Here is a 10318-nt window from a genome sequence, read left to right on the forward strand (position 1 = left end):
AACCACATCTTAAGATCCACAGTTTACTTCACAAACCTGCATTATTCATCATCAACCGGCTTTTACATTCTTGTTATTAAGAGATCAAAACAGCAGTGGCCTGCAAGTTGGTCCTAAGCATAAGAATGACCTAATATGATCATAATATTGAGAAAATAGTTTGACGGGAGAGGCTTATCTGGGCTGCCCCTAAATCCTTCATGTTCTGCCCTTTTATTAGGTGGCCTGCAAGTTGCTCATAATATTAGGTCATTCTTATGCACACCTATTATGATCATAATCCCGTCAAACTAAGGTAACTAACTGAGTCATCAACTCCACTATTGATCTATTATTAAGACCCTTTACTTCATTGGGTGTTAGTCTCTTTTCATAGGTATCCCTTGCTTGCTACACATTTACACGGTAATGGTGTTCACGTCTCTAATTGTTGCTACTAATTATAGATAAGGTTGCTAAACTGGTCTCCTCACTCTGCCTTCGCTTTTTTAAGTAGAAACTATGGATTTCCGTTCTGCCAAAGCAAAAGCCACCGTGCGTGCTGGTGTAGCAGAGTCTGTACCATGATTTGTAAACTAACTGGGAAAAATGATTCCCATAATAACAATGCTAAACACGCAAAATAAGCAAATCAACAAAGTTCCAAATCATCTTAGTTTCCAAGCAAAGATGTCAAAATAGCCAAGACACCTATTACGATCATAATATTGAGAAAATAGTTTGACGGGAGAGGCTTATCTGGGCTTCCCCCAAATCCTTCATATTCTGCCCTTATCTTTTGCTTCATAGCTTCTGAGAGCTCGCTCTGCAAGTCAAATAGGCAATACTCATTGAATTTATTCTTCTCCTTGAACAAGACTTCCAAAATTTAGATTTGAGTTCACAGGATTTGGAAATAGCTTCATCTTGTGTAATTAAACAAACGGCAAGAAAAGAAGACACTTGTATTTCTAAGCCTGCACCAACCATAAAAAGTGTATCATGTAAAACACTGAATATATTTTTCCTGAAATGTTTGCAAGCAAGAGAAAAGGACAAAGTATGTTGACCAAGACTGAGAAATGCAAAACTGCTTACAACCTTTCCTGTTGAGTAATTGGCTGCAACAAACTTCTCTGGCTGAGGTTGTGATGTACCCTCATCAATAGAGAAACCCTATCAAAAAGAACCACAGCAAGATTATGTACCGAACATGTCCACTAGATATACAATTTATTCTGATCCAGATTTACATGAAAACTAAAATAGACAAGTAGGTGATCGCGAAAAGCTCAAACATCAGGAAGCTATTACATGTTTTTTGTTAAATTTAAGATCCCGTTGGGAACTGAGCGGGGATGAGAATTGAAAGAGAATTCGAACTTTAGCAACAATACTGATCTTAAAAAAGAAATGACAAACAGTACAGCAGAAAAGTCAGAAGAATGTTTGTCATTTTGTAAACAGTTGTAGCAATACCAAGTTTTTCTTAGCAGTATTGGGTGTTTCTGCCTTCCTATTACTTTTTCCTCAAGAACCAAGTAAAATTGGATTATGAAACTCAAGAACCAAGTAAGATTGGATTATGAAACTGGAAATAACGCAAGTCCCTTCAACTCTGTCAAGACATTAGGCGTAAATAATTGAGAGTAACACGCTATGTTAGGGTTAGTTCATAACTAGATTTGACTAAACTTGTATCAGCATGAACCAACTAGCTAAGACATAGTTTTGGACAAGAACACGCTCCTTGAATAAAAGATGATAAATCACAAGGTAACCAACCTCAGGAGGATCAAACTTGGCTCCAAGGTTGCTAAGTTTAGCATGAGCCTCAGCATAATCTTTGAAAAATGCTTCTTGATCTGCTGCATACTTCTCAGCATATTCCTGCACATACATAAAAAGCACATGAATAGAAAGAAAAGGGCACAATATCCAAAAGAAAATTTTCTTTTAAAAGCCAATGTCTGATCTCTTTCACCTTAAATGCAGGATCTTCAAAAAGAACAGCATCAGTTGGCAAAACTAGCAGTTCAGCATCCCTTCTTTCTTTAATATCCTACATTGATTAAAATCACATGCCAAAAATGTCATAGACCATCTTTTTGCATTTCATAATTTAACGTATTCATTTACCATAAAGATTGCACCTTGAAGTAGGAATTATCAAACTTTAGCCACTGGACAGTCCAAGATTGTCCTCCTGGGGCTCCTGGGCCGTCTTTCTGTCAAACAAGAAGTAAATTAAATAAAACTCAGACCTACTGTGCGAGAAACTAATTTTACCAGGACCAATTTGTAGAGAAATTATATGCTTGATGTTGGACTCAACAAGCATTGGAGAAGAGTGCAGAATCAAAAATTGGAAATAACTTAAAAGAAAAGGCTAAACTCATTATAATTCATGAACAATGTCTGTATTTGTGCGTCTGTGAGAGAGAGAGAGAGAGAGAGTACGAATGAAGAACAGACACTGAAAAGAGCATCTACAAGAAGCTCCAAATTGACTATTGATATTCTTTAGAATTTTGTTACTTCTGATTAAAAGTAAGACGGACTGTTAAAACTGCTAAGCATAAGATTCAGAAAACAAAACTAATTCTGGAACTCAGGAAGGTAATGAAAATGACAAAAACAAGAAGCATGTGCAAACTCAAACAAATTGAACTCCGCATGGAAGTAAGTGGAAGAACCCAGAAGCTTAACTAAGCATGTGCAAACTCAAACACATTGAACTCTGCATAGAAGTGGACGAATCCAGAAGCTTAACTATACATCTTGAGATTAAACAATGGGATTTGCTAAGTTCATGTTAGCAACTCAAGCATTATTACTTCATATCACCATACATCACGTACTTGTGAAATTACTTTTACAGTACAAATTCCAGTAGAACGATTATTAGAAGATTTTTGTCCTTTCTTCCTGGCTTTTTTTGCTCTGGATTAACTTCTTCTACAGGGATCAGGAATGTGAACAGTAAAATGAGATATAAGGGTAACTGCTATATGACCCAATAACTTCACTGGTACCGAAAGGCTAACACTATATTACTACAGGTACATCAACTGTTCATAATTACAGGTTTTTGGCATAACTTAGATTGACATCAATCCACTTTTATTTCAGATCACGAAGGGGTCCGAAGAGATTAACATATACTGCAAGTCAACTTAACTAACATAAATTTAGTTACTGGTCATATTAAAACCGAGGTTAGTAATACTGTACCACTTTCGGTACATGCTTTTTTGCCCTTTCATGATTTTATTTTTTCAGCTTGTCGATCCAACAATTCTCATAAAATGAGCAACTTTAACTACTTTTGAAATTAGATCTCAAGCAACCAACCATGTATTTGCAAAAACAGATCTCTTTCAGATACAGTCTATTCAGAAGTAACTCCGAAATCAGATTGGTTAAGCTTCTAAAATCCACATTTCAGCTACTAATCTCTTTTCATTGCTTCCTTGGATTTAGTTCCTTAACAGAACTTTCAAGTGAAGCTTTAAGATGAGAACAAGAAGTCCAAACTCTAGTATCTTATATTCAGGCTTGCTGTCCATCTCGTGCTTGTTTAGTAAGTGTTACCAGTCCATGATCATTTATGAAACTTTGATTTTCATTCATCAAAAAAATCAAAGTTTAATCAAAAGCAGGCTTGGCCACCCATCTTGTGCCTCTTTATGAAACATTAACCAATCTATGATTATTTGTGCAGGTAAAAGAGAAGATCAATGAATCTCTGCAATTCAATTGGTTCTGAAACAAATGAATAAATAAATTGGTCAAAGAGAACTGGAAGAATGTTAATCATCAGTTTGACATGTGAAATCTATGAAGCTTAAATTTCACTGGTGCTGCTTTTTCGTGCTAAAGAATGAAGTAAAATATCTGACTTATATAGCACCTGGCCCATATAATCTGTAACTTCAACAGTAAAAGATTGGCACATTACCGTGTATTTTGTCTCTGGCATGCCCCAACCACTACGCTCTGGTCTTGACCTTCCCAATGTGTGTGCACCAGAAAGTGCAACAATTTCCTGGAAGCAAAAGATGAGAATAATGACGGACAGTGTGCTATCTATTTTAAAGAACAATCAAATAGATGGTGTGACAGCCATTACCTTATCATTCAGACCCATCCTATAGAAGACATCACGTAAATGAGCAGCAGGTGATGGAGGGCCCGCATCTGCACAATGGGACATAATTTTAGCCAGAGAACAAGATAATTCACACTAGGAAATAGATAGCAATGATGCACTTTTTCAGATTCATATATTCATAGTGCCTGAACATTAATATGTGTTCGTCACATTCCATTGAAAGTAGAATACTTAATGCAAATTAATTAATTCCTGATAATACGTCCAACTGAACATTGCTCATATTACCCAAAATACTTACATTCCTATCACACACTACTGAAACCAGGCTTTCTGATCCTTCTCAGAGTAACTATATTGTTAAATAGGATTCATCTGCTGTTTATTTCAGAAGAGTTCTGAATAAGTTTCTTAAAAAAAGGTTAAAAAGTGCACTCTGACTCTTCAACAGAGTTTTCTATCTATTTCCTTCCAGTGTGGTAAACAATCGAGCTGGATCGATCCAATACATATCAAGTTCACACCAAGTATGTAGAATTTGAACAGACACCGTCATCCTTGCAATTGCTTGCACAAATTGGTATAAATGCTGGAGAGATAACTTCCAGCAGTAAGCTGATTTTGTAACACCCATTAATTTTTGTCCAGAAAAATGAAAATCCCCTTCTGTGATTAAAATGGCCATCAAAAGGGTCCTGAACGAAATCCTTGTAAAATCCAATATAACACTGCAAAGAAAATTCTCAAGCAGAATACATCCTACAGACTTCAATCAGACAGAAGCAATATGTATTCTCTGGTCTATGACATAGCAGCAATATAGGGACAAAATACAGATTCTACATCCAGAAGTCAAATTTTTAATAAAACTTGGGGATTTCTATAGGAAAACTAAAATAAAAAAATTCATGTGTGATGAGCTTTATACTTGAACAAGATATCCATTGCCTAAGAAAATAAAACTCTATCCTAATCCCATAAAATAAAATAAAATAAAATAAACAAACAAACAAAAACTTCGGCCCAATTTCACTGGAATTCACACAATGTATTTGACAGAAAAGAACACATGAAACCTGAATAATTTGGTTAATAATCTTCAGGATCTTTGACAATCTAAATACCCCAAAAAGACTAGTTATAAAAGGTTAATTTTCATGAAACAAAACCAACAAGGCAAAGGAGGAACAAAATCAAAACATACAGCGATACAAACTACAGACTTGTTTACGGGAACGACCAGGTTGAAATCATTCACCCCGCTAAACATAAAACCTTATCAATGTCTGCAAAATTTCAAATTGAAGAAAGAGTACAAATAATTGACATTCAACATTTGACTTGGATTGCAAAATTTCATTCGAAGATGCTGGTCGTACCAAAGAATGCGTACTGATTTAGAAAGGAGAAAATCGGTTCTTTAGCAGGCAAATGAAAAAGTGGAATATACCAAGGAACACAAGCTACTAGCTACAGTACTTAAACCCATGCTCGTAAAAGGGGATAGCAATAGTATCAGCTGAATATGATAAGCCTTTGCCTGTGAAAATGTATAATTAGCATACATTCCCCTGCTACTTTGTCCTATCCTCTTTCTTCCCAATGCTTAATTTTCACCAAAATCTTCCTAAATCTGCTTTAGTTTCTGTAAAAGAAAAATATATGACCTTGTCCAGGCACCTCCTTCAAGTTATTTATCCCTAAAGTAGCGTAGTTCAGTTGGAAAAGGGGGAGAAAAAAAATGTGCAATGTAATACAGAGGATAATATAAAGTCTTCAAGTCTTTAGTATAAAATGCTCAGCCAGGTCATCCAGTCATTCCAATTGCAGTGTTCAAAAAGAACAAAAAAGAACATTGGAACAAGTTAACACAAATGGATGGATAATCACCGATCATACCCAACCATCAGATGCCATCATGTTTCAACACGGAAATATTTTGTCAACTTGATAATGATCAACTTAATCATCATAAAATTAGGAATAGGAGAAGCCTATATTCTACATTTCATTGTTAAGTCATGCAGGACGCTCTTATTCGATACAAATAAGAATCACAAGTAGATCTGCAATGGAAACACTCATCTTACCCGGAAGCCTTCCTTCTTCTGGGCATTGTTCAGGTCCAGAGACATCCACTCTTCCATACTTCATTGGAATTTTTGGCCCACCAGCTTCCTGTATAGTTTAATGCAACACGACAATTCAATCAATCTGGTAAGCATTTTACTCTTGCAATCATAATAATCATTACCTCCACAGCAGTGGCGCTAGCCAACTGAAATAGATCTGCATAAGTGACACCAGAGTACTTGTCCTTGAGAGGCAGCAGAAGTTGAAGCGCATTTACAAGTCCTGTATCGCCAGCTTGTAAGGAAACATACAATTGATGCAGCAAAGTACATGAAAGAGAAAAGAATAAATACCGGCATTTGCAGCATGTTTCAATTCAATCTCGAATCTTAGACTTCCATTAGCTCCACCTCTTTGTGGCCAATCCTCTATGTTCTTGTTGTAAGTACCAGCGTCATGCCATCCCAAGCGAACCTTTTCACATAAAATCCTAAGAATTAGATTTCAGTGATCTATAACTCTGAACTGTCCTCACAATATTAGTACTAAACTCAAACCACCCCAGAGTAGTACAATTAGATGACCGAAAGGGCTTTACATAATTACATCTGTTCATGATTTTTTTTTGCCTCCTTTTTCTTTCCAACCTTTTTATTTCCTCCCTGCCATTCGCTCTTTCCTTGTCTTGTTTTCCGGTTGGGGAGTTAGGTTTCTTAGCTTTAACAGAATCATCAAGAGGCAACCATAAAGTACAAAAAGCAGTTGAACACACTTTTCTGCCCCCTAAAGCAAAGTACATTAAAGTTCGCAGATTTGAGAAAACAAGCATAAAGAAAAAGCGTGCAACTATTTTGAAACCTTTTTACAAACTCTGACATTTTCTTAAGAACCAGATATGCACTACTTTGCTCTTGGCCACTCATTTTGGTGGTTACCTCATCATAGGATATTCTTTGATCTTGACATTTGCTTAAGTACTAGAGTCGCCGACTTCCAGGATTTTCAACTCACTATTCCAATTATTTCACTTTGCTCCTCGTTTATGCAACTAAACATCAACCAATACTTCTTTCTTTAATTCACTCTTGGACTTGCCATATCAATCCCTTTTCCCAGTGCCCAAAGCTTTTCTTTTTGTGCATATTTTTTACTTCTCCTTCTTCATATTTCTACATTCCAGCTACAACATCTTTACCTCTTTGGGATAGTAGACAACACAAAACCACAACTTGATTTTCCTTTTTATTGTACATCTCTATGTTATTGTGTTGAACTATGAAAGTTGGTCGCTAAATTGTAATGCTTTTTTTCCCATTAACTAGCATGTTTATAGTAGAATTACAATGTAGAAACTGTTGATATACTGCTTGCCGATTAAGAGAATTTATTTTGCGAAAAAAATTAAATTTCATCTACTTGACTGTATATGGACTAGAACTCAACTACAAATTTACTGAAAGGTTTCTCCCAATTCCCGCTGCAGCAGCCCCCAAAAAAAAAAAAGAGAAAAAACTTTTTCTCCTGAATATTAAGAAAACTTAGATGAAGTTAACAAACATAATGTTTTAACTGCCTATTTAAAAGTAAATAAGCTATGCAAGCTGCACAAGTCTACATAGCACAAAGCAGAGGGAAGAAATTTCTGCACTCGGAACTAATCACTAGAGCAAGAGTTCATTTGATAATCAAAGAGCTTAAGTAAGCCAAAACAGCTCGCTGGCAGGGATATACTTAATTACGAGTCATGTGTTGAACAGTGAAAATAATCCTGAGCTATTTTAATCCATTCGTGCCAGTAGCATTAGATGGTAAACTAAGTGCTTAAGCCAATTTTTTCAAATTTATTCAATTCTTATGGCTTCACAGTGGAGTGTTGCTTTCTCAACTTAGATAAATAAACCTCTAATAAAGCGCCAAAATTGGGAAACTAAAAATCAATAATTATCAAAAATAGAGAAAACTAACCAAAACAAACAATTTAAAACACACTAACTCAATTAAAACCAAATTGATCCAACAAAATATACTCAACATTCAAATCGCGAACAAAACGCCAATGAAAATTGAGCAGACTTCAGTGAAGAATTCAGGGAGAAAAAAAAAACTACTCAATATAACAAAAATGGACTAGAAGAAGATGTAAAATTACCAAAATAGGATGACAGAACTTGGTCTTGAGGAGTTCCTTAATATCTTCTCTGGCACTCTTCAACTGCTCAGGGTCCGAAGCGAAGCATTTCGTCACCGTGCTGTAACTTGAACTTCTACTCCGCAACAATCTACTCGCCGCCGCAGCTCCTTTCTGCAAAACCACAGAATTTTGAAACAATAATGCAACGATAAGAGAGATGACCGAGGGAGGAAATAAAATACAGAAAGCGGGAAACCTGAGGGAGGAAGAGGTGAGAGATGAGAGGAGAGGATCGAAAGAGTTTGACAGAATGTGGACAGTAGAGGGAAAGTTTAGCGGCGGAGTTAGCGGCGGCGGCGGAGGGTAGGAGGCGGGAGGCGGCGGAACCGAGAGTCAGAGACGTCATCGTCGAATGAGGAGAGGAAGAATATGTGAGTGGAAACTGAATGAGACGCTGAGCCATCAAAATGATCCAAATGGTCGGGTCTGTTGAATTGATTCGGATTTAGGGAGCGTGCGTGGCTTAAGAGCTTTTGGTGTTTGGGTTTGGCCAATGGCGAAGTGCCAGTGAATTCCATTTTACGTCTTACTCCTTCAAATGTTTATCAAATCTCAATTTGGTCTATAAGGTTTCGGATTGTAGATATTTTCGTCCTACAAATTTTGTTTTTGTACCCAATATTGCCTTAATTTGGTTGGCAATAGAGTTGTCCATTTCATAGAATTGTTATAGGGTTAATTGCAATATGTTCTCTATCTCAAACTTGTTCCTTAAAGAGTCTAAACTACTACTTATAGCAATGAAATAAAATAATTCAAGAATTAAATTTGAGGCATATTGCTCAAATCAACTCGAGGAAAGCTAGAATGAAGGTACACCCTAGTAAATTTTGCCTATAGATTTTCCAATCCTCTCTTCTTACCAACCTCATCATTTAGTTCTTTCTTTCTAATTGACATCCCTTTCTTTTCTCCTCCTTCGACAACACAGTTCCTCATCTTTTAGCAGCCCAACCTCTGTGACCTCTCATCCCATTGTAATCAACGGTCAAATTCATGGTTGCAATCATGGCTATTATTGTTCCATATAACTCTTCGCATATCAGTAGCAGTTATTCTAAAAATTGAGAAAATTTATTGAAAATATAAAGCACTATGCAAAACAAAAATAACAAACAAAATGAGTAAAAATAAATTACTAGAATGTACTAACTTTACCTATATTCAGAATGGTGGCTATCTTTAATCATTTCCCATCATGGCACCACAAACAAGATCAAAATAGTACGAAACATAATTGTAAATATAATAATTAACAAATAGTACTATTTAATAACATAAAATAAGGGATTATTCTTGATATAAGTAGAAGAAACTTTACTTGTTCATGATCGATCTCCTCTCAAAGAAAAAAGAATCGCATTAAACAAGGTATAAGTATATAAAAAATCTAATAATACCTTGTGTTTTCACATCTATCGATACCAAAAAGAACGACAATGAGGCTCAAATTCATTCTCATCTCCTGGTGGATGATAAAATATATGAAAAAGTGACAAAACACCTTAAAAACACGCAAGAATTATCTTTTGCATTTGTTGACTGTGATGATTGACTAGATATTTCATAATTATAATGCATAAGAAGTAGTGGATTAGTTGTAAATTCCTAAACATCATAATAATATTCAAACCCTCGATAGCTAGTACTATCACAAGTACTAGATGATAAAGCATAGCATTATCCATAGAATCTAATGCTATTTAAGTCAAAGAAAGAATTGTCGCAATATCTATCAACTACTTGTTTATAGAATCCACTGGTATGAGAGCTAGTAGATCTTTCAAACTGTTTAGGTCCATTAATTGGTCCATACCTAGTGTATATAGCATGTATTAAATTATATATAATTGCTCATGGCCGTATTCCAATCGTGTAGTGCTCTAGTTTTGGTTAGAATCGTGCTTTGAAGATTGGACCTATGTCCAAATTCTTTATTTGCTCATCAACCCATTTATACC

General features: G+C 35.7%; 1 protein-coding gene across 2 annotated transcripts; it reads right to left on the minus strand.

Annotated features, from left to right (window-relative positions):
• Positions 1 to 567: 567 nt before the first annotated feature.
• On the minus strand, positions 568 to 8801 carry LOC113712779 (probable L-ascorbate peroxidase 6, chloroplastic/mitochondrial). 2 transcript variants are annotated; one of them, XM_027236345.2, is made up of 12 exons: positions 8554 to 8801; positions 8316 to 8468; positions 6520 to 6640; positions 6348 to 6448; positions 6184 to 6271; positions 4112 to 4179; positions 3941 to 4027; positions 2133 to 2207; positions 1964 to 2041; positions 1765 to 1869; positions 1081 to 1155; positions 568 to 805 (listed from the first exon to the last, which is right to left on the minus strand). In XM_027236345.2, the coding sequence occupies exons 1-12, from the start codon at positions 8758 to 8760 to the stop codon at positions 653 to 655; spliced, it is 1311 nt and encodes a 436-aa protein (XP_027092146.1). In that variant the 5' UTR covers positions 8761 to 8801; the 3' UTR covers positions 568 to 652. The 2 variants fall into 2 exon arrangements, with proteins under 2 accessions (XP_027092146.1, XP_027092147.1); XM_027236346.2 differs by having other exon boundaries at positions 568 to 956.
• Between the last annotated feature and the right edge of the window lie 1517 nt (positions 8802 to 10318).

This window comes from Coffea arabica, chromosome 10e (genome assembly GCF_036785885.1).
Source record: "Coffea arabica cultivar ET-39 chromosome 10e, Coffea Arabica ET-39 HiFi, whole genome shotgun sequence".
Lineage (NCBI taxonomy): Eukaryota > Viridiplantae > Streptophyta > Magnoliopsida > Gentianales > Rubiaceae > Coffea > Coffea arabica.

Excerpts from the sequence above, each read along its gene's own strand:
- LOC113712779 (XM_027236345.2), bottom strand. The coding sequence starts at position 8,760 with ATGGCTCAGCGTCTCATTCAGTTTCCACTCACATATTCTTCCTCTCCT. Across the intron at positions 2,208-3,940 it reads TGCCAGAGACAAAATACACG|AAAGACGGCCCAGGAGCCCC; the intron begins GTAATGTGCCAA and ends CTTGTTTGACAG. Across the intron at positions 1,156-1,764 it reads CCAAGTTTGATCCTCCTGAG|GGTTTCTCTATTGATGAGGG; the intron begins GTTGGTTACCTT and ends TCTTTTTGATAG.